This window comes from Paroedura picta, chromosome 2 (assembly GCF_049243985.1).
Source record: "Paroedura picta isolate Pp20150507F chromosome 2, Ppicta_v3.0, whole genome shotgun sequence".
NCBI lineage: Eukaryota > Metazoa > Chordata > Lepidosauria > Squamata > Gekkonidae > Paroedura > Paroedura picta.
The window spans coordinates 176,985,248-177,013,169 of record NC_135370.1 but is presented as its reverse complement, the minus strand read 5'-3'; the positions used below and the strand labels follow the sequence as shown (position 1 = coordinate 177,013,169).

Here is a 27,922-nt window from a genome sequence, read left to right as displayed (position 1 = left end):
CTGGAGTGTTTGCACATGGCGCACGCCTCGCACATGAATAAAAGTGCCACCTGTTTGCAGCTGATAACTGCGGCTGGCGGTGCGCGTAACGCCCCCCTTCCCTTCATCGGCAAGCTGCTTTTTGTCGAGGTGGGGTGGGGTGGGGGCTGTCAAACAGCTACGGCGTGACCCGCATTTTGTTAAGACAGCTGTGTGGGCTGTTCAGTCAGCTTTAATAAGCCCGAGCTTCGTTTGCACAGGACCCAGCGGCTTCTACCCCGAGCGAGATAAGCTTGGGAAGTTGCTATAGAGGCACGGCGAAGAAGCAGCGTCGAAATTCGGGGCAGGGGGTCTGCTGGGGGGGCTGGCATTCTAGAGGCCGGTGCTGTTCGCTGCAGCTGGCAGATGAATAGGAAAAAGGGGCATCAATGTTCCAAGCTATTTGGGTCTCTTGCAGAGTCAGTTGCATTTCTTGATTAAATATTTTTTTGGGGGGTGGGGGGGACAGTGGATAGGGCAAACAGGTTCTCCTTGGCCACTGCCTAGAGATGGAAGGGGGGGGGTATTGGGTTGCCAGATCCAGGTTTGGAAACTCCCGGAGATGTGGGGTTGGATGACAGGGACCTCGATGGGGCCCAATGCTCTACAGGTCCTGCGGGAAGTTTTGGGGTTCCACAGGGCCTGCGAGACGGAGCTCTTCCGCCAGGGTGTAAACTGCATGGAGCTTTTATTCCAACCCCAGATCGATTCAGTCCCTGCCCTCTACACAGAATGCAATTTCTGTTTGGATTTTGGGCGGTTTTAATTTTCCTTCTGCAGCAAGAAGGATTGTTCCGGAGTGACCCTACCTTTATTGTGCGATATCTCAGACTGCTTTTTATCCTGAATATCCAGCTTGGGAAAGAAAGTTCCGTGGTAGAGAACCTCTGATAGGCTACACCTGGTCATGTGACATGCTTGCCCCTAATTTCTCTCAGCTTCTGTCGGTCCTGGATTTTTCCTCCCTCCACTGCCTTTTTCGATCCTCTCCCCCTCCCCTCCAAGAAAAGAAAGAAAGAGGCTTGCCTCCCCCCCCTCTGAGCCTCCCTAACCACGTGCAGAAGAATCATAGAATCATAGAATCATAGAGTTGGAAGGGGCCATACAGGCCATCTAGTCCAACCCCCTGCTCAACGCAGGTGTCAGGATTGTAGAATCTCTGTCATAAATTAGCTTGAGTTCTTCCATGTCAGTTATATTGTTTTATATTGCTTGGCGCCTGCTTGCTCCAGGTCCTGTATCCTTGCTAGTCATAAAAGTGAATAGTTTGTTATGTTAACCTTATCACATGTTGTGGGCTCCCGGGATTGTTGTCACCTCCTCAAGGTTGTGAGAATGTATTCCTGTTTTTCTTACACATATGTCTTTTCTCTTGTCTCCCCTCCCTTGGGAACTGTCAAGTTTTGGGCGGGAGAATTGTATTGATAAGCAGAGGCAAATCTGAGCTCTGGTCAGATTTGACTTTTCAGTCCTTAGCGTATAGTACATTTCCAATAAAGCTTTCTTTAATTAAGAAGCCTGTTGTGAGTTTTCTGTACGTTTGACAGCAGGATTAGCCCTAAGCATCCTAAAGCATCCAAGAAAAGTGTGTATCCAACCTTTGCTTGAAGACTTCCAGTGAGGGGGCACTCACCACCTCCTTAGGCAGCCTATTCCACTGCTGAACGACTCTGACTGAGACAAACTTTTTCCTGATATCTAGCCTATATCGTTGTACTTGAAGTTTAAACCCATTACTGCGTGTCCTTTCCTCTGCAGCCAGCAGAAACAGCATCCTGCCCTCCTCCAAGTGACAACCTTTCAAATACTTAAAGAGGGCTATCATGTCCCCTCTCAACCTCCTTTTCTCCAGGCTGAACATTCCCAAGTCCCTCAACCTATCTTCATAGGGCTTGGTCCCTTGGCCCCAGATCATCTTCGTCGCTCTCCTCTGTACCCTTTCAATTTTATCGATGTCCTTCTTGAAGTGAGGCCTCCAGAACTGCACACAGTACTCCAGGTGTGGTCTGACCAGTGCCGTATACAATGGGACTATGACATCTTGTGATTTTGATGTGATGCCTCCGTTGATACAGCCCAAAATGGCATTTGCCTTTTTTACCGCTGCATCACACTGCCTGCTCATGTTTAGTTTACAATCCACAAGTACCCCAAGGTCTCGTTCACACACAGTGCTACCTAGAAGCATATCCCCCATCCAGTAGGCATGCTTTCCATTTTTCTGACCCAGATGCAGAACTTTACACTTATCTTTATTAAATTGCATCTTGTTCTCATTTGCCCATTTTTCCATTGTGTTCAGATCTCGTTGAACTCTGTCTCTATCTTCCGGAGTATTTGCCAGTCCTCCCAATTTGGTGTCATCTGCAAACTTGATGAGTAGTCCCTCTACCCCCTCATCTAGATCATTAATAAATATGTTAAAAAGTACCGGGCCGAGCACCGAACCCTGAGGTACCCTGCTACTCACCTTTCCTGTTTCAATGGGGAGGGGGGGGGGAGAAGAAGACTTGAGTTCAAAGCGATCTGAATTCAACAGGATTGACAATGGAATAAAGAAAGTAAGTGCAGACTCTGCCCAGGTCTAGGTTTGAGGCTGGCACGCTAAGGAAGATCTGGACCCCCCTCCTGGATCACTCTACTGGCAGCCTGAGATCTGAACTCCCTTGTCCACCCCCCGGAGGTGGTATTTAGGGGGGGTAGTTGTTTTTTACGTCGCCGCATTATATCTTGGACACTGGATAGGAAAATGTGGATTGTATATTTTTAGGGGTAATCTTTTATTTTGGGGATTTTATCTGTTGTAACCCGCCATGAACCTTTTTGGGAGTGGAGGGCTAAAAATCAAATAAATTAAACTAAAGTCCTCCCTCCAGAGCCTTCCAGGTTTGGGGGAGGGGCGATCCACCCTGCCAGATTCCCCCCCTTTTTTTTTTTGCGAGGAACGTAGCTGTCCACCCTGGTTCGGTTCTCGCCGCGCTGAATCTGCCGCATGTAGTTTTCCCTAGAGGACTCCTGCCCACACAGCAGCTCTCAGTGTGTAGGCCTGCAGGGGTATATTTCTGTGCATGCACGGGACAAGCAATTAGCCGCCGATTAAGAAAGGAACCCCGGCAGGCCCATCATGCATGGCTCCAAAACCTGTAATGAGGAGCAATTAGCCCAAAGGGGCTGAATTAGCAGACTGTTGCGTGGGGTGGCTGATTTGGAGGAGGGGGGGCTGTAATAGGAAAAGAACCATCGACGGCTGCCGTCTCCTCTCTCCTCCCACCTTGCAGCCAGGAATAAATCGGAAGGAAGGGGTTCATTGCTTAGAGCAGGGCTGGCAGCTGGAATGGGGTGGGGTTTTGGGGATGGGGAGGGAAGGAAACCGCCCTTGACTTCAGCATTGTGTCGTCATCCCCCACGTTGAGGAGGGTCTTTCTGTGCTGCCTTTGCGGGGTTCAGGTGTCTGCCTTAGGATTCTTTTGGAGACAGAGCAAAATAGACGGTTCTATATAAACAAACTTCTGCTTGTATATTCCCACGGTCATGATGGAAGTTCGTAGTCTGTTGAAGAGCCATTTTCTCCAGGGGAACTGATCTCTGTAGTCTGGAGAAAGACACGTAAAAGCCCTATCTTGCTTGTGTCCGATCTGTCTTCTCCCATAAGTTCCTACCCAGAACTTAAGATCACAAGACACCCTTCTACCTGTCCCACCAAATAAAGATTCTAGTTTAGTAGGTATTCAAGAGAGGACCTTTTCTGTGGTAAAGGTAAAGGTATCCCCTGTGCAAGCACCGGGTCATGTCTGACCCTTGGGGTGATACCCTCCAGCGTTTTCATGGCAGACTCAATACGGGGTGGTTTGCCAGTGCCTTCCCCAGTCATTACCATTTACCCCCCAGCAAGCTGGGTACTCATTTTACCGACCTCGGAAGGATGTAAGGCTGAGTCAACCTTGAGCCGACTGCTGGGATCGAACTCCCAGCCTCATGGGCAGAGCTTCAGACTGCATGTCTGCTGCCTTACCACTCTGCGCCACAAGAGGCTCTCTGGTAGTCCCGCAATTATTGCAACCGTCTCTCCGCGGAGCCACGCCTGCCCCTTTCATTATCCCTCTCCAGAAAACAAATTTATTTCGGGTTGCATTTTGATTGAGGGCCTTTTTATTAAGGGCAGTCCTGATGGTGTTTATTTAAACCGGCTTTTACGGGTTTTATAAGGGCTGCTTTCATTCGCCTGCCGTTTCATTTGTGTCGTAGGCCACCTGAGGATATTTGAAATGCAATAAATTTCGTTGAAATGCACGTTTGAGAACACGCTGTACTACGAGTGGCCCGTGAGCAGCCGCCATGGATAGATTCCCCACCCACTCCCCCCGAAAGTGGACCAATTTAACACATTGCTCTCTTCTGTGTGTTTTTGTCTCCAGTTACCCCTGAAGCGATTGGCTTCCTCTCCGCTGTCGGGGTCTTCATCATCCTGCTCACCATCCTGTTCCTCTTCATCAACAAGAAGCTCTGCTTTGCAAATATCGGGGGGCTCCCCTGCTTGGAGCCACGGGGGAAGCGCAAGAACTACCGAGAAAGGTCCGGGGTTCACGAGGGACTCGGTAAGCGCTTCGGTATAACAGCTTTGTCATCAACTTCTGGACCTTACTTGGGCTTTGACTGAAATCAGGGGTCCCCAACATTTTGAGCCTGTGGGTTCCTTTGGAAGCCTGGGGGGGATGCAGGCGCAATATGGCTGCTGCAGGAGGCGGGGCCAGCTCCAAAATGGCTGCCGCAGCTGACCTTCAGCCGCACAGGGAAGATCCTTGGGTTGTTTCGGCAGCTGCCAAAGCAACATTTTTGCAAATCTGGACCGCCAATCATATCTCCAGTGACCAATCAGAAGTCTTGCTGGGGGAAAGCTGTAACTGACCACGCCCACTTTCTTAAAAAAACACCACTTGACTGGGTGTCACAAAATCTGTGCCCACAGGCATAATGTTGGGGGACCCATGAATTATAGAGTAAGATAGGTATGACTCATATAAAGATATTTTAATTGCTCTGCTGTCCCTTGGTTCTGAGACTCCATCTTATTTGGCTGAACGGTGATTGTATTTGTGTGGAACACAGTCTGAAATCGCTATTATTATCCTTTTTGGAGGGTGCCTCTAGGAAATGTCTGGGTCTTCCTGCTGAATGCTTTCTGCTTGGTGATGGGTGCTCTCCTTCTGGTTCTCTTCCTTTGGGTGGCTACCGATGGTGGATCTGGCAGCACTGAAAAGCAGGGCCTTCTGAGTTCTAGAAGCACACTCTTTGGGTTTATCCCTTCGGATGAATGTCCTCCAGCATTTTATACAAGTTTGTAGTAGTCAAGTCAAATTTTATTGCTCTAGGCCTTAGGCCATCGCAAGATAAGGCACACGATGAAATTGTCCAGTACAGTAGATTGGTTCAAAACAAACACACTGTTATCAACTAAAAAGAGCAAAAATTAAATTTAGAAGAAGATAATGAGTTGGTTCTTATATGCCACTTTTCTCTACCCGAAGGGGTCTCAAAGCATCTTACATTCGACTTCCCTTTCTTCTTCCCACAACAGACCCCCTGTGAGGGAGGTGAGGCTGAGAGAGCCCTGAGATTACTGAAGAAGAAGAAGAGTTGGTTCTTATATGCCGCTTTTCTCTGTTCTGTTTTCCTTCCTTGGATGTGCACTGATTCAAAGGAAGACAGCTAGATCTGAGTCCAGTGGCACCATGGAAACCAATACATTTTTCGAAGCAGAAGCTTTCTAAAGTTAAGGAGGATAAAACAGAATATGTGTGGGGGGAGGCAGGGTAGCCTCTGCCCCTCCCACTATGGTGGTCCCCACCAGAATTGGGCCCACGTAATGCAGTTAAAAGGAGCTCTCGTCTGGGAACTCACTTTTTAAAATGGGGCTACCTTCCCAAGAGAGCCTCTGGTGGTGCAGAGTGGTAAGGCAGCAGACATGCTGTCTGAAGCTCTGTCCATGAGGCTGGGAGTTCAATCCCAGCAGCCGGCTCAAGGTCGACTCAGCCTTCCATCCTTCCGAGGACGGTAAAATGAGTACCCAGCTTGCTGGGGGGAAAACGGTAATGACTGGGGAAGGCACTGGCAAACCACCCCGTATTGAGTCTGCCATGAAAACGTTGGAGGGCGTCACCCTAAGGCTCAGACATGACCCGGTGCTTGCACAGGGGATACCTTTACCTTTACCTTTACCTTCCCAAGGTGAACCCCGGGAGTCGGATGCAGGTCACATCTAGCGGGCCCTGCAAAGTGTTCATAATAGCAGAATCCTCAGCCAGCAAATATTTCTTGTTCCTCCCCTGGATATCGGAGAATCCTACCGTGTGTCTCTCTGAGGACAGGTCCCATTTTGCTGGCTGAGGATCCTGCTATTACGAACACTTTTCAGGAGCAGAACTAGCCAGAACGGACTAAATAAGGTTTTTTGCACCCCACTGTTGAAAATTGTAAAAATGTGTTAATTGTATCTGTGTACATCAGAAGAAACTGCCAACGAAAGCGCATTTAGTCAAGGCTATGGTCTTCCCAGTTGCAATGTATGGCTGCGAAAGTTGGACCATAAGGAAGGCCGAGCGTCAAAGAATTGAGGCTTCTGAACTCTGGTGCTGGAGAAGACTCTTGTGAGTCCCTTGGACTGCAAGGCGAACAAACCGGTCAGTCCTAGAGGAGATCAGCCCTGACTGCTCCTTAGAAGGCCAGATCCTGAAGATGAAACTCAGATACTTTGGCCACCTCATGAGAAGGAAGGACTCCCTGGAGAAGAGCCTAATGCTGGGAGCGATCGAGGGCAAAAGCAAAAGGGGACGACAGAGAATGAGGTGGCTGGATTGAGTCACTGAAGCAGTAGGTGCAAACTTAAATGGACTCCGGGGAATGGTAGAGGACAGGAAGGCCTGGAGGATCATTATCCATGGGGGCGCGATGGGTCGGACACAACTTCGCACCTAACAACAACAACTTAAACCTATGGTGATATGTTAGTATATGTTAGCGTATATGGTTAACTCTCCAAATGGTTCTATAGTATCCAAAATACGAGTCTACATGCTAATACTTGTAGACCTCTGTATATTGGATACCATAGAACCATTTGGAGAGTGAACCATCTACACTAACATCTCACCATAGGATTAAGTTTATATTCTTCTGATACATGTTCATCATAGATTCTTGGCAAATGGCAAGAGGCTGACAGGTCCTTGTCTTTCTCCAGATTGCTGTGCAATTTCCCCCCTTTCTTCTTTCAGGCTCATTCTGCATGCATTGGATATTGCACTTTCGAAGTAGGTTTTCCTGTTTCACACAGGAAAATCCAGCCTCAAAAGCACACTGAGTCCATGATCCAGTGTGTATAGATGTCATTAGGAACCTATCTCCGTCTCTCCTCCTTTCTGTCCAGTATGTTAGTTCCTAAATAAACCTTTATCGACTTTTTAAGCAGGTTGTGCACCGCTGCTGTGCCAATTACTCTGACAATGGGAGGAAGCTAGAAGTATCTTCTTCTTTTCACAGGCTCTTCTTTACAGGCCAGTGTGGTGTCGTGGCTAAGAGCCGCGGCCTCTAATCTGGCGAGTCAGGTTTGATTCCCCGCTCCCCCACATGCAGCCAGCTGGGTGACCTTGCACTTGTCACAGCTCTGATAGTACTGTTCTCACAGTGTAGTCTCTCAGAGCACTCTTAGCACCATCTTCTTCACATGGTGTCTGTTGTAGGGAGAGGAAAGGGAGGGTAATTCAGACTCCTTCAGGTAATGAAAAGCATTGTATAAGAACCAATTATCCTCCTTCCTCCTTCCTCCTCCCTCCTCCCTCCTCCCTCCTCCCTCTTTCCTCCTTCTTCCTCCCTCATCCCTCCTTCCTCTTTCCTCCTTCTTCCTCCCTCCTCCCTCCTCCCTCCTTCCTCTTTCCTCCTTCCTCTTTCCTCTTTCCTCTTTCCTCCTTCCTCTTTCCTCTTTCCTCTTTCCTCCTTCCTCTTTCCTCTTTCCTCTTTCCTCCTTCCTCCTTCCTCCTTCCTCTTTCCTCTTTCCTCTTTCCTCTTTCCTTCTTCCCTTTAACATCAGCAGCATGTTTCTCCCCCCCCCAGGCATGATGGGGAAAAGCCTTGCTTTCCTTTTTTTGCCAATCAGGCACGAGAGCGTAGCTGTTCAGAGCATCGGCGACCCTAAACAGAGCAGTTTGGTGAGCATGCCCAGGTCGGGCCCAGTGGCCAGATGGTTCATGCGCTCTGCAAAAACCCGGTTTGGGATTGAGTCGCAGTTATTATCTGTTGAGGTCTCCGTTTCCAAAGGCTTGTTCTCGCAGTTCCAGGTAACAGAGCAGGTTGGGCACAAAAGCCAACAACAGCAGGAGATAGCGATCGCCCTGTTTCCAAGCTTTTCGGAGGCGTGTGGGCGGCTGCTCTTGGAAACACAAGAGCGGTCTCGGGTGATCCTGCTCAGATCATGCAAGGCAGCTCTGGCCTTCGAAATGCAATCATTGATTATTTATTTTATTTATTTATTATATTGATATATATCACCCTCCCCTGATGCTAAGGGTGGTTGGCATAAAACAGCAGAAACTATACAGATAACTTAGTAATAAACAGTAACAATATATTGATAACAATATGATAGAACAGTAGAACAATGGTGAGAACATCAACTACAGCAGGGGTAGTCAACCTGTGGTCCTCCAGATGTCCATGGACTACAATTCCCAGGAGCCCCTGCCAGCAAATGCTGGAAGGGGCTCCTGGGAATTGTAATCCATGCACATCTGGAGGACCACAGGTTGACTACCCCTGAACTACAGCATACTGATGGCCCCGTGGGCTGGACGAATCTGCGGTGGATTTCACGGGAGGGAAGCTCGGGTGCCAATGGAAGGTGATTGATTCAGGTCGACCTCGACCAAATGCCTGGTGGAGCAGCTCCCATTCGCAGCACTTGCTGTGTTCTGTTAGGGCCTTGATCTCCTCTGGGAGCTCGTTTCAACATTTGGGGGCCAGGATGGAGAAAGCTTCTAGACATGGTTGAGGTCAGGCAGGCTTCCTTGGGGCCAGGGACCAACAGGCAGTTGGAGGTGGTGGAAAGGAAGGCTCTCTGAGGGGTGTAGGCAGGAAGGTGGTCCCAGGTACGCTGGGTCCAGACCACATATGGCCTTAAAGGTGGTTACCAGAACCTTAAGCTTGATCCAGAATTCAACTGGAAGCCAGTGCAGCTGTTGGAGAATGGACCGAATGTGGGACTTCCCTGGTGTTGCTATGAAGACCCTGGTTGCTGCATTCTGGACTAGCCATAGTTTCCGGATCAAGATTAAGGGCAGGCCTGCATAGAGTGAGTTGAAAAAGTCCAGTCTAGAGGTGACTGTTGCGTGGATCACTTTGGCTACGTGTTCTGGGGCCAAGTAGGCACTAGTAGTTTGGCTTGGAGAAGATGGCAGAATGCCAGCCCTGCTACTTTCATGACCTGAGCCTACATTGAGAGGTAGGCATCAAGAATCACACCCAGGTTCCTGGCTGCATTCTGTCCAGGTTGGGGAGGTGCGCTTCCTTGCTTGGACCCTTTCTGCCCAGCCACAGGACCTCTGTCTTTGAAGGGTCGAGCTTCAGACGACTCTGCTTGAGCCATCCTGTCACTGCTTCCAGGCAGCTGGCTAATTTCCAGCAATCCCTCTCTTCCTACCGCAGACCCTCCCTCCTGAGGTTCCTTAGGGTTTCTGTGATGGATAGGTCTGGTTCTGCCTTTCTTGGCATGCAGCCACTGGGAGGCAATAGAATACTGGGGGAAGGGTGACGATGGATAGTTAGGACTGCACAAGCTGTGTGAGACGGAGACAGATTTAAACCTGCAATTGCCTAACCTACCTGGACATCTGAGCTTGAGAGAGGTTGTAATGGACAATGGGGTTGGAGAGCATCATAGCCCTAGGGCACTCGTCCTCAAAAGCCCTGCCTCTCCGCCAGGGCTCTGAACCAATCCTTCAATAGCTTCATGCAAACGCAAGCCAACCAGAGCTTATGGAATACCATCGGATGGGAGGGGGAGAGACAGTGTCAGTGGAAGGAGGGCGAAGAAACCATTTAATCTTTTTTTAATGGATAGGGTTTCATGGTTCTGGGAAGGATCATCAGCTTAGCCAGGCTTTTCTTTGGCTTTTTGGTTAGCGTGTGTGTGGGAGTCACTTGGCGGAAGGAAACTTATTTTAGTGGGACAAATAAGCATCCCATAGGGCAGCCTTTCTCAGTTTTGTGAAACCCTGGAAGGGTTTCCTGAATGGGTGGCAGTTAACTAAATTGTTATAAATTTTAGATATTTATCAGGTGACCACTCAACGCAGGATCATAGAATCATAGAATCATAGAGTTGGAAGGGGCCATACAGGCCATCTAGTCCAACCCCCTGCTCAACGCAGGATCAGCCCTAAGCATCCTAAAGCAGGTTATGTCCACCTGCTCTCCCCTGTCCTCAAATGGCCCATGATGGGCCTGGAGAGGGTGGTAAGGGGGGGCGTGGTGGGCATTTCCACAGCTCTGCTTCCCAACCATATTCTGCACCATTGCCCCATTTCTGGGGTTTCTCGAAGCCCCAAGAAAACCTCAGGGGGTTCTCAATGGTAAAAAAGTTGAGAAAGGACTCATCGGGGGGCTCCATCATTCCTAATTGGTGTGTGTAGATTCTGTGGAGAGGTGTGAGGGGTCAGTGGGTTGCAGCCGGAAGAGATTCTGCCACTGGACAATTTAGTTAATATCTAGCCCACTATCAGACTGCCTGGTGGTTCTTAGATCATAGAATCATAGAGTTGGAAGGGTCCTCCTGGGTCATCTAGTCCAACCCCCTGCACTATGCGGGACACTCACATCCCAGTCGTTCATCTACCGTCACCTGCCACCCCTTTCCCTTCAAAGAATCAACCTCTCCATCATATGGCTATCTAGCCTCGGTTTAAAAATTTCAAGAGTCATCAGTTTCTTGTGAATCTTCAAGATAGGTGGGAGGGAGCGAGACCCTGGAAGAACGACGGCGGAGCGCAAAACTATTCCCTTTTCCGCACATCAATACCCGCTTGCAGAGACATGTAAATAAGGCAGCTCTTTGTGCTCCTTTGTTCTCATCTCTGATATACAGAGATCTCTGGTTACATAAATGCCAATATTCTTCTTTTCGGGAGAGGGGGAAAAAAAAAGGGGGGAGAGAGCACCTTTCATAAGAACGTTGCAAAAGCTCTCGTCTTTTCAACCCCCAGCTCGGTTGACAAGCAGCAGTTCGGGCGTCGAAATGACAGCTCCTCTCCTTCCACCGCGCACGGGGGCGTCGACGCTTGCTGGAACTGCCACAGACAATCATGCAAACATATATTTATCGAAGCTTTTTAAAAAATGTGAATTATTAATAAACAGGGTAGGTTTTAAAACCGAGTCAAGTGGGAGGCTGGGCTTTCTTTGCACGCGGCATCAATTGGCACCTCAAAGTGATTCTTGCGTGACTGACACATCCGTACCTTGGAAACGCGTTTTTTTGTAACGGAGGGCTAAATAGCGGCTCTAACCACAGCATGGGCTTTGCGCGCCAAGATGGCAGCGGCGTGTGCTTTTGTTGTGGTCCTAGAAATATAATTGCAGGGGACTGGAATGTATTAATTATGCTGGGAAAGCCGGGGAAGGAATGGTTTTCTTTTTTCCCCACTATAATGGACAGGCAGAGTTGGAACTTGTAATTTCCTGCATGGCCGTCTTACGGAGGTGGGGACGGACCTACAGCTCTCGTTGTGGTGTGGAGCTCAACAAATGATGCACGAGCGTCAAGAGAAAGTAGGCTGAAAACTTCTGTGTCTGCGGGTTATTTAAAACAAACATTAAGAACCGAAGAGAAGCCATGTTGGATCTGGCCAAGGGCTCATCTAAGCCAACACCCTGTGTCACACAATGGCCAAAATCCAGGTACAATTACGAGATCCACCAGCAGGACCAGAACTCCAGAAGCCTTTCCACTGTGGTCCCCCAGCACCAAGAATACAGAGAGTCACTGCCCCAGAACAGAAGAGAAGTCATGTTGGATCAGGCCGGTGGCCTATCTAGGAGGGTTGAGTGGTTTGTTTGGGCAGCCTCCTCTCCTCTGTTCCCCGCACCCACTGCTTGATAAGATGAATGCTCAGAGTACTGGTCCTTACAGATGAAAGACACCAAGTTTGAGATGTACCAGACCCATGCAGTTTTGGAGGGAACATAAGAAGAGCCCTGCTGGATCAGATCAATAGTCCATCCGGTCCAACATCTTGTCTCCCACAGTGGCCAACCAGTTCCTCTGGAGGGCCAACAACAGGGCAGAGAGGCCGAGGCCTTCCTAAGGACATCAGAAGAGCCCTGCAGGATCAGACCAGGGGTCCATCTAGTCCAGCCTCCTGTCTCACACAGGGGCCAGCCAGTTCCTCTGGAGGGCCAGCAACAGGGCAGAGAGGCTGAGGCCTTCCTAAGAACATCAGAAGAGCCCTGCAGGATGAGACCAGGGGTCCATCTAGTCCAGCCTCCTGTCTCACACAGGGGCCAGCCAGTTCCTCTGGAGGGCCAACAACAGGGCAGAGAGGCCAAGGCCTTCCTAAGAACATCAGAAGAGCCCTTCAGGATCAGACCAGGGGTCCATCTAGTCCAGCCTCCTGTCTCACACAGGGGCCAGCCAGTTCCTCTGGAGGGCCAGCAACAGGGCAGAGAGGCTGAGGCCTTCCTAAGAACATCAGAAGAGCCCTGCAGGATGAGACCAGGGGTCCATCTAGTCCAGCCTCCTGTCTGACACAGGGGCCAGCCAGTTCCTCTGGAGGGCCAACAACAGGGCAGAGAGGCCGAGGCCTTCCTAAGAACATCAGAAGAGCCCTGCAGGATCAGATCAGGGGTCCATCTAGTCCAGCCTCCTGTCTCACACAGGGGCCAGCCAGTTCCTCTGGAAGGCCAACAACAGGGCAGAGAGGCTGAGGCCTTCCTAAGAACATCAGAAGAGCCCTGCAGGATGAGACCAGGGGTCCATCTAGTCCAGCCTCCTGTCTCACACATGGGCCAGCCAGTTACTCTGGAGGGCCAACAACAGGGCAGAGAGGCCGAGGCCTTCCTAAGGACATCAGGAGAGCCCCGCTGGGTCAGACCAGGGGTTCCTCCAGTTCAGCCTCCTCTCTCACACAGGGGCCAGCCAGTTTCTCTGGAGGGTCAGCAACAGGGCAGAGAGGCCGAAGCCTTCCTAAGGACATCAGAAGAGCCCTGCTGGGTCAGACCAGGGGTCCATCCAGTCCAGCCTCCTGCCTCACACAGGGGCCAGCCAGTTCCTCTGGAGGGCCAGCAACAGGGCAGGGAGGCCGAGGTCCTCATTAGATCATAAGAGAAGCCCTGCTGGATCAGACCGGTGACCCATCTAGTCCAGCATCCTGTTTTACACAGTGACCGGGCACAGGGCACAGAGGCTGAGGCCTTTCCCTGATGTTGTTTATTCCTGTGGCCATCACACCATCCTCTGGCAGCCAGTTCCACGTTTTAATCACTCTATGTAAAGTAGTATTTCCTTTTATCTGTACTGAACGTACTACCCATCCGTTTGATCACATGCCCGTGAGCTCTAGTATTTTGGGAGAGGAAGAAAATGTTATCTTTGTGATAACAGATGTTATCTTCGCTCCACTCCGTGCATGATTTTATAAACCTCTATCATATTTCCCCCCCCCCCCAGTTGTCTCTATTCGAATCAGAAAAGTCCCAGATTCTCTAGCCTTCTATAACCGATTGGTGCTGCAAACCCTTAATCATTTTGTTTGCCCTCCTCTGTACTTTTTCCAGATCTGCAGTGGCCATTTTGCGATACGGGGATCAGAACTGGACACAGTATTCCCAATAAGGCTACACCTTAGATCTGTACAGCATGATATAGAATCATAGAGTTGGAAGGGGACACACAGGCCATAGAATCATAGAATCCTAGAGTTGGAAGGGGCCATACAGGCCATAGAATCATAGAATCGTAGAGTTGGAAGGGGCCATAAAGGCCATAGAATCATAGAATCATAGAGTTGGAAGGGGCCATACAGGCCATAGAATCATAGAGTTGGAAGGGGCCATAAAGGCCATAGAATCATAGAATCATAGAGTTGGAAGGGGCCACACAGGCCATAGAATCATAGAATCATAGAATCATAGAGTTGGAAGGGGCCATAAAGGCCATAGAATCATAGAATCATAGAGTTGGAAGGGGCCATACAGGCCATAGAATCATAGAATCATAGAGTTGGAAGGGACCATACAGGCCATCTAGTCCAACCCCCTGCTCAACGCAGGATCCTTCCAAAGCATCCTAAAGCATATAGTGTTCAAGTGTGGCAGCTCCCAATCTAGCAGGCCGGGTTTAATTCCCTGCTCCTCCACATGCAGCCAGCTGGGTGACCTTGGGCTTGTCACAGCCCTGATAGTGCTGTTCTCACAGAGCAGTCTTGTCAGGGCCCTCCCGGCCCCACCTACCTCACAGGGTGTTTGTTGTTGGGGAGAGGAAGGGCGGGCAATTGTAAGCCACTTTGAGACTCCTTCGGGCAGGGAAAATCAGGTTATAAAAAAACAGCTCTTCTTCTAAACTCTAAATATGTAGTTGATTCCTTATAAGGAGCCAGCGTGGGGGTAGTGGTTAAGAGCGGCAGCTTCTAATCTGGCTAGCTGCTTTTGATTCCCCGTTCCTCCACCATATGCAGCCAGCTGGGTGACCTTGGGCTTGTTACAGCCTTGATAATGCTGTTCTTACAAAGTAGTCTTGTCAGAGCTCTCTCAGCCTCCCCTACCTCACAGGGTGTCTGTTGTAGGGAGAGGACAGAGAAGGAGGATGTAAGTTGCTTTGAGACTCCTTTGGGTAGAGAGAAGCGGCATATAAGAACCAACTCTTAATCTTCTTCTGCATTAATATCAGGGCTCTCTCAGCGCCACCTCCCTCACAGGGTGTCTGTGGTGGGGAGAGGAAGGGAAGGTGACTATAAGCCACTTTGAGACTCCTTCAGGTAGGGAAAAGCGGCATATAAGAACAAACTCTTCTTCTTCAGTAATCTCAGGGCTCTCTCAGCCTCCCCTCCCTCACAGGGTGTCTGTTGTGGGGAGAGGAAAGGGAAGGTGACTATAAGCCACTTTGAGACTCCTTCAGGTAGGGAAAAGCGGCATATAAGAACAAACTCTTCTTCTTCAGTAATCTCAGGGCTCTCTCAGCCTCCCCTCCCTCACAGGGTGTCTGTTGTGGGGAGAGGAAAGGGAAGGTGACTATAAGCCACTTTGAGACTCCTTCAGGTAGGGAAAAGCGGCATATAAGAACAAACTCTTCTTCTTCAGTAATCTCAGGGCTCTCTCAGCCTCCCCTCCCTCACAGGGTGTCTGTTGTGGGGAGAGGAAAGGGAAGGTGACTATAAGCCACTTTGAGACTCCTTCAGGTAGGGAAAAGCGGCATATAAGAACAAACTCTTCTTCTTCAGTAATCTCAGGGCTCTCTCAGCCTCCCCTCCCTCACAGGGTGTCTGTTGTGGGGAGAGGAAAGGGAAGGTGGCTGTAAGCCGCTTTGAGCCTCCTTCAGGTAGAGAAAAGCGGCATATAAGAACCAACTCTTCTTCTTCTTCAGTAATATCAGCGTTCTCTCAGCCTCACCTTCCTCACAGGGTATCTGTTTTGGGGAGAGGAAAGGAAAGGTGAATATAAGCCGCTTTGAGACTCCTCCTGGCAGTGAAAGGCATAGGATAAAAACAATCTCTTCTTCCTCGTTACAATATCGGCCTCTTTACACCGACTCCCTCCCTAACTGGGTTTTTCCATTGTTCACTGCTGCAGCCCACTGGGGTGACACTTTTCTTGAGCTATCCACTACGACCCCAAGATCTCTCTCCCTCTCAGCTTCAACAGGTTTGGATCCCGTTAGCCTATCCTTGAAGCTGAGTTTCTTTTCTTTTCTTGTCCCAATGAGATTTCACCATCTGAAGAGAAAGCAAAAGAGGACGCGGGGTGGCACAGAAGTCCATTACAGCAGAGGCCGTCTTTCAAGGCCAGAGAACGGTATGCCGCCCCTGCCGTGAATACAAGGCCCTCCATCCATCGGCGAGCTGGCTTTGCTGTAGGCCGAGGAGACGCATCTCCCGTCACAATGCCGAAGGACGCATCTGGCTGCTCGAAGCTCTCATTAGATTTGCTCTCGGCAGCCCGGTTGGGGTGATTACGAAAGGGGCCAAGTAGCCAAAGAATCTGTGTGCAAAAGGAAGAATTAATTATCGAATCCTCCAAGGGGTTGGAAGACAATGAGATTTTAATAAACGGAACGCCGCAGACGTCATCCGAGGCCTTTCGGTTTGGTGTTGATGTCTCCTGTTTTGGGGCCGCAGTGTCCTGAACTCAACCCTTTAGCAAATAGGTAGGATCACAGAGTGGTAAGGTTGGGAGGGTCTGTAGGGGTCATCTGGCCCAGCCCCCTGTGCAGTGCAGGATCAGCCCCGAGCATCCCTGATGAGTGATCATCCAGCCGCTGCTTGAAGACCGCCAGTGAGGGGGAGCTCCCCACCTCCTTAGGCAGCCCCTTCCACTGCTGAACAAGACTCCTAGAATCCTAGAGTGGGAAGGGGCCATCCAGGCCATCTAGTCCCACCTCCTGCTCAGTGCAGGATCAGCCTCAAGCATCCAGGAGAAGGATCTGTCCAGCCGCTGCTTGAAGACTGCCAGTGAGGGGGAGCTCCCCACCTCCTTAGGCAGCCTATTCCACTGCTGAACTACTCTGACTGTGAAATTTTCCCCCCTGATATCTAGCCTAAGTACAACGATATAGGCTAGATATCAGGAAAAAAAAATTCACAGTGAGAGTAGTTCAGCAGTGGAATAGGCTGCCTAAGGAGGTGGTGAGCTCCCCCTCACTGCAGTCTTCAAGCAAAGGTTGGATACACACTTTTCTTGGATGCTTTAGGATGCTTTGGGCTGATCCTGCGTTGAGCAGGGGGTTGGACTAGATGGCCTGGATGGCCCCTTCCAACTCTATGATTCTATGATTCTATTTTGTCCTAATATCCATCCCGTAGTTTTCTGCCCATCATTTAAATGTACTATTGCAAATAGTGAACAGGCCTTTAAAATCCTTCAGGAGAGCAATTGTTTGGGGGTCCTGGGAGCATTTGTGGACTGTACGCTAAATACGAGCTTCCCCTCACAGGCAGTCTTCAAGCAGCGTATGGACCGATCCTTCTCTTGGATGCTTGAGGCTGATCCTGCACTGAGCAGGGGGTGGGACTAGATGGCCTGGATGGCCCCTTCCCACTCTAGGATTCTAGAAGTCTAGTTCAGCAGTGGAAGGGGCTGCCTAAGGAGGTGGGGAGCTCCCCCTCACTGGCTGTCTTCAAGCAGCGGCTGGACAGATCCTTCTCCTGGATGCTTGAGGCTGATCCTGCACTGAGCAGGAGGTGGGACTAGATGGCCTGGATGGCCCCTTCCCACTCTAGGATTCTAGGAGTCTAGTTCAGCAGTGGAAGGGGCTGCCTAAGGAGGTGGGGAGCTCCCCCTCACTGGCTGTCTTCAAGCAGCGGCTGGACAGATCCTTCTCCTGGATGCTTGAGGCTGATCCTGCACTGAGCAGGAGGTGGGACTAGATGGCCTGGATGGCCCCTTCCCACTCTAGGATTCTAGGAGTCTAGTTCAGCAGTGGAAGGGGCTGCCTAAGGAGGTGGGGAGCTCCCCCTCACTGGCTGTCTTCAAGCAGCGGCTGGACAGATCCTTCTCCTGGATGCTTGAGGCTGATCCTGCACTGAGCAGGAGGTGGGACTAGATGGCCTGGATGGCCCCTTCCCACTCTAGGATTCTAGGAGTCTAGTTCAGCAGTGGAAGGGGCTTCCTAAGGAGGTGGGGAGCTCCCCCTCACTGGCGGCCTTCAAGCAGCGGCTGGACAGATCCTTCTCCTGGATGTATTAGGTTGATCCCGCCTTCAACAGGGGGTGGGACTCGATGGCCCCTTCCCACTCCAGGAAACTATGATTCCGCGTGGCCTAGCGAACCCTTCATCCCTCCGAAGTCTAGTCTCCGGCCTGTCCTTGAATACCTGGATTCCATAAAAATGTATGTTCTTCCGTACGCCGATGCCTGGAAGCGCATCTGAGACTTGGCCTCTTGCCTAAAGCATAACATCATCTCGTCCTTGGCCAAGTGGGAAAGAGATCCATCTTCCTAAAAGGACGTTTGTAAGTCGACTTAATAACAAACGGAGTGACACACCCGGATTGTGCCAGAGAGGTAGATGGCTGGGGTAGGAACGCATTTGTCGGAAACGTTTTCAGCCCAACGGGCCAAGGTGCCTCGCATCAGATTCCAAAATGAAAACGCCAATAATAAAATAATCCCCAAATAGTAAACGTGAACAAAATCCTAAAACCAGCAAAAAATCCTTTACGCTTTCCAATTGCAAAGCCCTCAGCAGAGTGAGAAATACGCATATTCATCAGGGCTGCTAACACTGGATTGGGAATGGAGATTTTTTGGGGGGAGGGGCATTGGATCTTGAGGAGGGACCTCAGTGGGGTCTAGTACTATAGAGTCCACCAAAGCAATCATTTTCCCCCCAGGAGAACTGATCTTGATTATCTAGAGCAGGAGTAATCAACCTGTGGGCCTCCAGATGTCCATGGACTACAATTCCCATGAGACCCTGCCAGCAGTTGCTGGCAGGGGCCCATGGGAATTGTAGTCCATGAACATCTGGAAGACCACAGGTTGACTACCCCTGCTCTAGAGTAGCGATCCCCAACCTGTGGGCCTCGGACCACATGTGGTCCGTTGACTAATTGGAGGTGGGCCCCGAAGGACGCCTTCCCCCCCCTTGGCCCTTTACTTCACCCCCCCGGCCCTCTACAACACACTTTGGGTGTCCTTGTCTCCCATCACTCCCAGATGGGACTATCTCGTTGCAGAGAAACAAGCTCAGGGTTCCCATTGATTTGTCATTGTCATGAGTTAAAATTTCCATGAAAATAAAATGTTCCTTATGTTCATTGTTGTGGCATGTCTGTATCTTATTTTGAAGGGATGTTTAAACATTACTATAGCGATCAGAGAGCGTTAGGGCAGTGGTTGAGAGTAGAGGAGTAAACTACCCCCCCACCACCGGGCCTCAGTAAAATTGTCAAGCGTTCAGTGGTCCCTGGTGATAAAAAGGTTGGCGACCACTGCTCTAGAGATCAATTGTGAGAACAGGAGATCTCCAGGTGCCTGCCCTAGCCTGGCAACTGGTTGGGGACAGTGGGGGCTATGTCATGTTATCGATGTCGCTTTTGTGTAGGAAGAGGAGAGAGAGTCCCAATAGCCTGACTGTCTAACTGTTGTTCTGCATCCACGAGTCCTGTTCTGGAGGCCAGCAGGGAGGAAGGGTGCTCTAAGGAGCAGGAAGCCAGGATCCTGGAGGAGAGTATTTGAAAAACATCAGGAAGTTCCTATTCTATGTCATATTAACATCTTCTACGATGCCCCCTGTAGGATATTCTACAATGCCCCCTGTGTTTGCATTATGCACATTGCAAAGCTTGCATATTACAGTAGGGTAGGCCCAATGACTGTCATCATTCTGCATCGGGGGCAGCTGGATGCTTCGCTCCCTCCTGATACAGAGACGACACCAAGCGACCTGTCCCGAGAGAAGGCATGCCCTGAGGGATGTTGGCTTTTAGACGGGACTCCTCTGAGACATCATGCCCCAGAACAACTACAGGTTCTGTGCCCCGTTCTTTCCTATACATGGGAGCACTGGTGGTACGCACAGGCATTTGACTGAGGCCAGGTGGTGGCTCGGGGTTAAGATCGGACCCCCTCTCCTCTAGGGATAGAGGCCAGTATTAGATAGGGGCCAGTATTGGCCTGCATTCCCAGATCAACCCACCCTATGCCCATTCATTCATTCATTCATTCATTCATTCATTCATTCATTCATTCATTCATTCATTCATTCGTCTGCCTGCCTTTTTGACCATTCAGTGAGCCTGTGTGGGAAACAGTTCATTAAACATTGTAACGCCATCGTTGTGAGTTTATTGTTTTATGGGCCTTTTAATGGGGAATTTTCGTGTTTTAATGCATCGATTTGTATATGAAATATTGTAAACCGCTGCGAGCCGGTATCTAAGAACGGCCGTCATACAAATCTAAATAATAACAACAACAACACAATCATTCAGTAACAACGGATGCTTGTTCTGTAAGACAACCTCGGGTTCTAGAACAGCTTCTAGTGAGTAACCCAACGCCTGATCTCAGAGTTATGCAATACCGTCGTCTTCCTTTTTGTCCGTGTGCGTTGTTCTCCGTTGGTGAGCCGTCGTTCTATAACCGCCACTATTTTTAATCGTAAAGCACAAAAGACTCGGGGGGAACAAAACAAAGAGGCCGGCCGCAAGAACAGGCAAAGCCTCGTTTCATTTCCCCCTATCTGCGAATGAGTTATTTTCGGAGGGTCAGAATTGGATTCCGGGACGGGCGTCTTTGGAATGGCGGAGCGTTTAGAACTACGATGATTCAAGGCAGGGTTATTGTGTCTGTTGCCCTGCCGAGGACCGAGCTTGAGGTCCAAGGCAGGATCCTAGCCAACATGGAAGTGACCAATGCATGGCTAGACCTCACCTGCGGGATCGGGTCAGTTTAAAGTGAAACTGACTGGCAGGAAGCTCTCTTGTGGGGCTGTGTAAATACGTTGGGGTGTTTTGCTGAGTTTTTGGTTCAGTTCTCAGCTCTGTGTGTGCCATGCTGAGGTCTTAAAAAAGAGCTCACATCACTCCCAATATGTATGTCCAACTCTGAACCCACAGATTTAACAAAGGTGTTACTAAGGGATGCCAGTTGAGACAGTAGAACCTTTTTTGAAACTCCTTTTTAATATTGAGGGAGGCTGCATTTCCCCATCCATCCATCCATCCTTCTATCCTTCTTTTCATCTTTCATCTCCATCCATTCATCCATCCATCTGTCCATCTTTCTTTACTTCTTTCATCTCCATCCATCCATCCATCCATCTTTTCATCTTTCATCTCCATCCATCCATCCATCCTTCTTTTCATCTTTCATCTCCATCTCCATCTCCATCCCCATCCATCCATCCATCCATCCATCCTTCTTTTCATCTTTCATCTCCATCTCCATCCATCCATTCATCCATTCTTCTTTTCATCTTTCATCTCCATCCATCCATCCATCCATCCATCCATCCATCCATCCATCCATCCATCTTTTCATCTTTCATCTCCATCTCCATCCATCCATCCATCCATCCATCCTTCTTTTCATCTTTCATCTCCATCTCCATCCCCATCCATCCATCCATCCATCCATCCATCCATCCATCCATCCATCCTTCTTTTCATCTTTCATCTCCATTTCCATCCATCTATCCATCCATCCTTCTTTTCATCTTTCATCTCCATCTCCATCCATCCATTCATCCATTCTTCTTTTCATCTTTCATCTCCATCCATTCATCCATCCATCCATCCATCCAATCTGCCAACCTACCCAGTTGATTTATATATACTCAGTAACCCTGTGTCCTCAGGGTCACTCGCACATTATATATCGGCATTTAGACATACAACCTTTATGGAAATCCTAGGTGCAATACCCATGTTTTTTTCTTGTTAATTGGTGGGGGAGGGGGAAAACAGCATTTGGGGATGAAGTAAAATACACATATGACTCTTGTTTATCTTTCCCCAACTTATTTTATTGTCCTAACAACATAAAATACATCCAGGTGGGGAGCCGTGTTGGTCTGAGGCAGTGGTGCAAAATTTGAGTCCATTGGCTGCTCGAAGACCAACCAAGTTATATTCAAGCTATGTAGGTTTTCGTGTGCAAGCACCCTTCTTCAGGTATCCTGAAATAAAATTTCCTCAATTGTAGACGTAGGTCGAGCGGGCAGGATGTGAAAATGGGTGTGTGAATTGCCTGGAAGGTTTAGCTAGATCTCAGATGTGTGATTAAATTGCCCAGTTAATTCTGAACATTAGCTAAACCTTCCTGGCAATTAATGTCCCCCCTGCCCTCTCTCTATGTCAGCCTTTATCCTTTGGGAAATCCCTCAAATGTTCTTCAGGCTTCGAGAAACCCCAGGAGTGGTGCATTTGTGCAGAATATGGTGGGGGAGTAGATCTGTGGACACGCCCACCCGGGGCCCCTCCCCTTCCCACCCTCTCCAAGCCCATCATTGGCCATTCTGAAAAGGGAGGGGGGGAGCTCAACATGACCATATATGATCATATCGCCCGATAAACATTTAACACATTTTTAAAATATGTATTAATTGACTCCCACCCATTTGGGAAACCCTTCCCGGAGAGTCAAGAAACCCTGGTTGAGAAACCCTTGTTGAGAAAGCCGGTTCTACATATATCTATAGTGGAGAAAATCTTGTTTCATTAAATCTGAAGTAGTGTGATTGCAACCGAAAGCTTGAATAAATTGTTGTGACTTTGCTGCATTCTGCAGGGGGTTGGACTAGATGACCCTGGAGATCCCTTCCAACTTATGATTGTATAATTCTAAAAAGTAAAGATGCCGCTGGACTCAAGCATTATGGGCACTCTTTGCTCTTGGCTTTTGCTTTGGTGGCTCCTTGGTGGCTCCTGCAGGCGCTGGTGGAAGGGTTCTCTCCTTTCTGTGCTGGCGCATGCATCCTTCCTCGGCTTGGTCATTTCAGTCTTTAGCAGAGGTCAACGGGATGGGCGACGGGTGATAATGTATTGTATCGCTTGCTCTGTGGCTTGCAGAACTGTGAGCCAGGCATGCTGACCAAGAGGAACCGGCGGCGTGCATGATCACCGGACTCTTGGCTCGCGTTGGTGATTCGAAACATGGCTTCTCAGGACGTTCAGAGTTTCTTCCAGCCCCTTTCCTCCTGGATGTCTCGGGTTTATGAGGCCGTCCAACAAGCCGGGGACTCCTTATCCTCTTCCTTGACCAGTCTGGGAAACAAAGGGGGGCGGCGAGCCGAGGACGATGAGGACTTAGGAGACAGCGACGGACCTTACGAACGTTACTCCGAAGGATCGGAGGACGAGAGCACCTCTAGCCAGGAGAGCGGAGGATCAGACCGCTTTTCGGCATCCGGTTGTTGTGACCCTGCTTCGTGGAACTCTCCCTGCCTTCCCGGCCTTTACTGGCAAGCGGAAGAAAGGAATGGCCTTGTCTTCTCAGAAGACCTCGATGACGAATCTCAGACCAGCCGTGGAGCCCACCAAAGTTACAAGGGCCACCAGCCCAAGGAAACCCTCCCAACCATCCCAGAGGAGGAGGAGCACCTCCCTTCCAAGCACAGTAAGAACTTTCCACTTGACGGGGACGATCAGAGGTCTCGGTTGGTACAAAAGAATGGCGGAAATACGAACACGGCGGGTAAGTCGACGGCCTGGGCCAGCGGCGTTCATACGTTACTATGGTTTTAGGTTGAATTTCTTCCACTGCTTTTCATCACCACCTTTCCCTATAGAGTCCCTGAACCGGCGAATCTATGTAACGTGCTTCACAGATCCCATGCTTTGGCAGATCCATATTTTTCAGTATCTGCTGAAAAGGTAGCAGCCGTGGGGCCCATCGAATTTGACAGTCCTGGCCAAGACCACTTCCTCACCCTCGTTCTAAGAACGTTGCTTGCAAAGGCCTTGAGAATTAACCATCTGTTTGTTCAGGCATATTTGTTATGTCTGCCAGCACTTTCCGGACGTGCCGTCTACAAGTGGGTGGGGCTTTTGATCAGCAGGGCTTCTGATTGGCTCTGCGGGTTTACAAGCACGGCACCATTTCAGGCAGAAAAGGTACTGTTGACATCAGATATGACCTTGCTATCTGATGCTTGTGGTTGGCTCCGCCTCTGCCAGCAGCCATTTTGGGATTGGCTCCACCTCCCTTGGTAGCCATTTTGTGCCCATTGCCCTATATCAGAAAATGGGTTGGGGTCTCCAATGTTATGTAAACATCCCCAGTGCTGGATGTGTTTAGCAACTGGAGAATATGGACATTTAACAATCCCATCTTACTTCTGGCTGTTGGGTTGGATTTGGCAGTCCAGCAGTGGGAGTACTGATGGTCACAGTTTTTCCTGCCCATTCCTGCAGTCCTTTCCTGCCTAGAAAAGCTCATTGTCGATGTTGTGGGTGCTCGTGGTCTAATAAATCCCTGAGGATAGGGTGACGGAAACCAAATTCAGCTGCAATGACAGACAAAAAGGGAAGGGCAGATTTGTCCCCTTTCCCCTGTAGCTTCCTATCCCTTGAGGCTATTCAACTACATGGATTCTGTGGCCTCCCAGAAATCAGCCTTCCTGGGGTCAGAAAGACTGCCAGCATGGGAAGGGTCCTCAGTCTTTGCCTCCATGAATCATAGAGCGCAACCCACAGTTGGCCAGAGAGGACAAAAATGGGCAGCTATAGATTAATGGTTCCTAGGATTCCATTTGCCTACCCATGTCTTCTATCTGACCATCTTAATTTACATCTTGGCATCCGGTATATCAAGTTACATGATTTATAGCATTACATCCAATTAACTTTAGCTGATATGAAAACTGCGGAGGGGAGAGATGAACTGAGAGCTTGTTGACTAGATTAAGAAATGCATTTCTGCAAATATGTTCTATAGTCACTCTCCACCACCGACCATCCCCAGCCCGGTGTGGTAAAGCCAAGACATTTTAAATCATGGGATCGAAGCAGGAACAACAGAATCATAGAATCAAAGAATCATAGAGTTGGAAGGGACCTCCTGGATCATCTAGTCCAACCCCCTGCACTATGCAGGACACTCACCACCCTCTCGCTCCTCCACTGTCACCTGCCACCCCCTTGAGCCTTCACAGAATCAGCCTGTCCGTCAGAATGTAAGAAGAACCATGCTGGGTCAGACCAATAGTCCATCTAGTCCAGCATCCTGTCTTTCACAATGGCCCACTGGTCCCTCTGGAGGCCCAACAACGGGGCACAGAGGCTGAGGCCTTCACAAGAACACAAGAAGAGTCCTGCTGGATCAGACCAATGGTCTATCAAGTCCAGCATCCTGAATATGTCTAATTCCCCTTTAAAGTTGTTTATTCCTGCAGCCATCCCAATTTGTTTTCTCTGTTGCACTGTCTTGGATTCTGTAAGGCTACCCTTGAAAATGCTCCAGAAACTCCAACTGGTCCAGAACACTGAAGCTCGAGTCCCAATGGCAAGCTCACATTAAACCTGTCCTCTCTCTGTTGTACTGGCTCCAGATTGGAGACCGAATCAGATTCAAGGTTCTGATCCTTCCTTTCAAAGCCTTAAACGGTCTTGGAACCGCGTGTACCTATGGCACGTCTTTCACTCTGCCCCCAAATGATCGTTAAGATCGTGACCAAAACCTGCTTAAGATCCCCGGCCCCAAAGAGGTAGAACTGGCCTCAAATAGGGCCAGGGCTTTTTTGGTCCCAGCCAAGTGAAACACTCAGTATAATGAGATCAGGGCTCCTCCGGAAGGCCCATTAGCCCTATTAACCGGAGCTGTTCCTCCAGGCCTCTAGCTGAGGCCAGGAATAACATCTTGAAAATGCCGGCCTCCTTCCTCAAGAACCCGCCTAACTACCCGCAGATTAAACATCATTTACCCGCTCAGAAGATCTGAAATGGTAAAATAGGTGGCTGTAATGTAATTATTTATTTATTTATTTATTTATTTATTTATTTATTTATTTATTTATTTATCATACTTCTATACCGCCCTCCCTGGAGGCTCAGGGCGGTTTACATTATAACAGAGAACAATACATAAAATTAAAAAAACGAATTATTTTAACGTCAGTTTGTTATATATGTCTTATTGTATTGTTCTTATTTCATTCATTCATTCATTCATTCATTCATTCATTCATTCATTCATTCATTCATTCTTTGATTTATATACCGCCACTCTCAAAGACTCGCAGCGGTTTACAATAAAATAGTAAAAACACAGAACCCTTAAAATCCCCAACACATCAAAACATGTTAAAAGATGGCTATTCATCTCTCCCCCACCCCAAATCCAGCTAGCAGTCCGGATCTCTTTCCTTAGGAGTGAGGGTCCTGATCCCACCGGCTCTAGGGGATCCCCTGATGCCAATTCCGGGACCTCAGCCTGGCCTCAACCATACGCCTGTCGGAAGAGCTCCGTCTTACCAGCCCTGTGTAAATCTGATAACTCCGGCTGATAACATCACGTTATCTGATGATGTTACCCACCCTGAATCCTTGCCACATTTCAACGCTTTATCGCTCGTGGAAGTACGGTGGAACTGCAAGTACGGCGGAACCGCCCAGAGTCACAGGGAAGAGCAGTATAGAAATCTAAATAAATAATTAAAATAAGTCAGCGGTGTTATTTCATGGGGAGGGAAACCTTGCAGTGTTCTGTTGTTCAATGCGCCATGCTCTTCTGAAACCACAGGGCTGCTCGGCCTGCACGTTACACAGTGGCTTGAGAAAGTACCTCCACTCCGTGTTTTCATGCTGGGCTTTGCCTTGGGATCGATGGCTGGAGCCGGAGCTGCCTCCTCCCAGCGAGATGGCGTGGACAGGGCAAACGCGGCAGTGGAATCCCGTTGGACGGCGACGGAAAACCACACCGTTCATTTTCACCGAGGCCTTCCGCTTGCTTGCCTTCGAGGCTTGTCGCTCGAGTACGGATTATACGGAACTGCACGGCACAAGCCCTGACCTGGGCTAGCCCCAAACTCGTCAGAACTCAGAAGCTAAGCAGGATCGGCACTGATTAAGACAGATGGGAGACCACCAAGGAGGTACCAGGAGGCCATGCAGAGGAAAGTTATAGCAAACTGTCTCTGTTTGTCTCTTCCATATTGGATCTCGGAAAGTCAACTGCGACTTGATGGCTCTTTCCGCCCACAATACAGGAGGAGTGACTTTTTCATATCATTGACTTGAAAATTGAAATCAGGAGCATGCAAAGCTGGAAGAGACCACCACGGGACATCCTGGCCAGCCCTCACCTTCTCAGGAACTTAAAAATCACCCCCTCCTGACAGCTGCTCATCTAGTCTCCTCCTCAAAACTTCCAATGGAGGAGACTCCACCCCCCTCCGAGGCAGCCTAGTTCATCTATGAAAATGCTTCCTGATATTTAAGCGGAACCTCCTTGCCCGTCATTTGAAGCCATTGCTCTTAGTCCTTGGCTGAATCTGCACTTTGTTTATTCCGCTGTGTTTCCTGCTGAATTGAGATCGATTTGAACTCGGGTCTTCCTCTATCCCCCCCTCCCCATTGAAACAGAAAAATGTTCTGCACGTGGTTAGGGGGGGGGGGGAGCCAAGTGCAGCAGGAGCCTCTTTCTTTTCTTGAACGAGGAGGGGGGGGGAGAGAGGATTGGAGTCAGCAGAGGAGGGAGAAAAAAAACTAAAAGGCAAATCTCTGCTGAGAGAAGTTATGGCTTCTCCTTTATGGCAAGCTTGCCACCTGGGAACGAGGAAGCCTTTGAACTGATGCCCAGGATGGGATTCTCGGGGGCTTTCCACACCGGGATCCTTATAGCAAATTGTTTGCTGAACGAAAAATCGCCATTTAAAATAGTGGAATTCGTCATTATGCATACCTGACTTTGTAGTGGAATCCAGTTGCGTTTCTATCGTTTCCCAAAGGCTTCCGGTCTCAGCATAAATCGCTAGAAAGGAAGCACTATTGCCAAGCTCGTCCCGCCCCTGGCCGTCAAGCAGCCAATGGGCAACCGTTAGCATGCTCCCAAACAGCCCCTTTCCCTTTAAGAAAGGTTTTTTTAAATAAAAAACACACCCATTGCAACGAATCTGTGTTGATTCGTTGCAACAGAGAGACCCATCCAGCTGGCAGGTGTGTTTGAGCTGTCATTTCATCGTTGCCACGCTCCTCCCGAGTAAAAA

General features: G+C 49.3%; 1 protein-coding gene across 2 annotated transcripts in view; it reads left to right on the top strand.

The window, feature by feature from the left end:
* Positions 1–27,922, top strand: part of SYT16 (synaptotagmin 16) — a 110,632-nt gene that overhangs the window by 38,763 nt on the left and 43,947 nt on the right. Inside the window, exons 2-3 of one of the 2 annotated variants that reach the window (XM_077323913.1) lie at positions 4,434–4,613; positions 22,788–23,412. In XM_077323913.1, the coding sequence (XP_077180028.1) occupies positions 22,872–23,412 (541 nt within the window). In that variant the 5' untranslated portion in view covers positions 4,434–4,613; positions 22,788–22,871. The remainder of the gene's footprint in view (positions 1–4,433; positions 4,614–22,787; positions 23,413–27,922) is intronic. The other variant, XM_077323914.1, reaches the window with a different exon arrangement.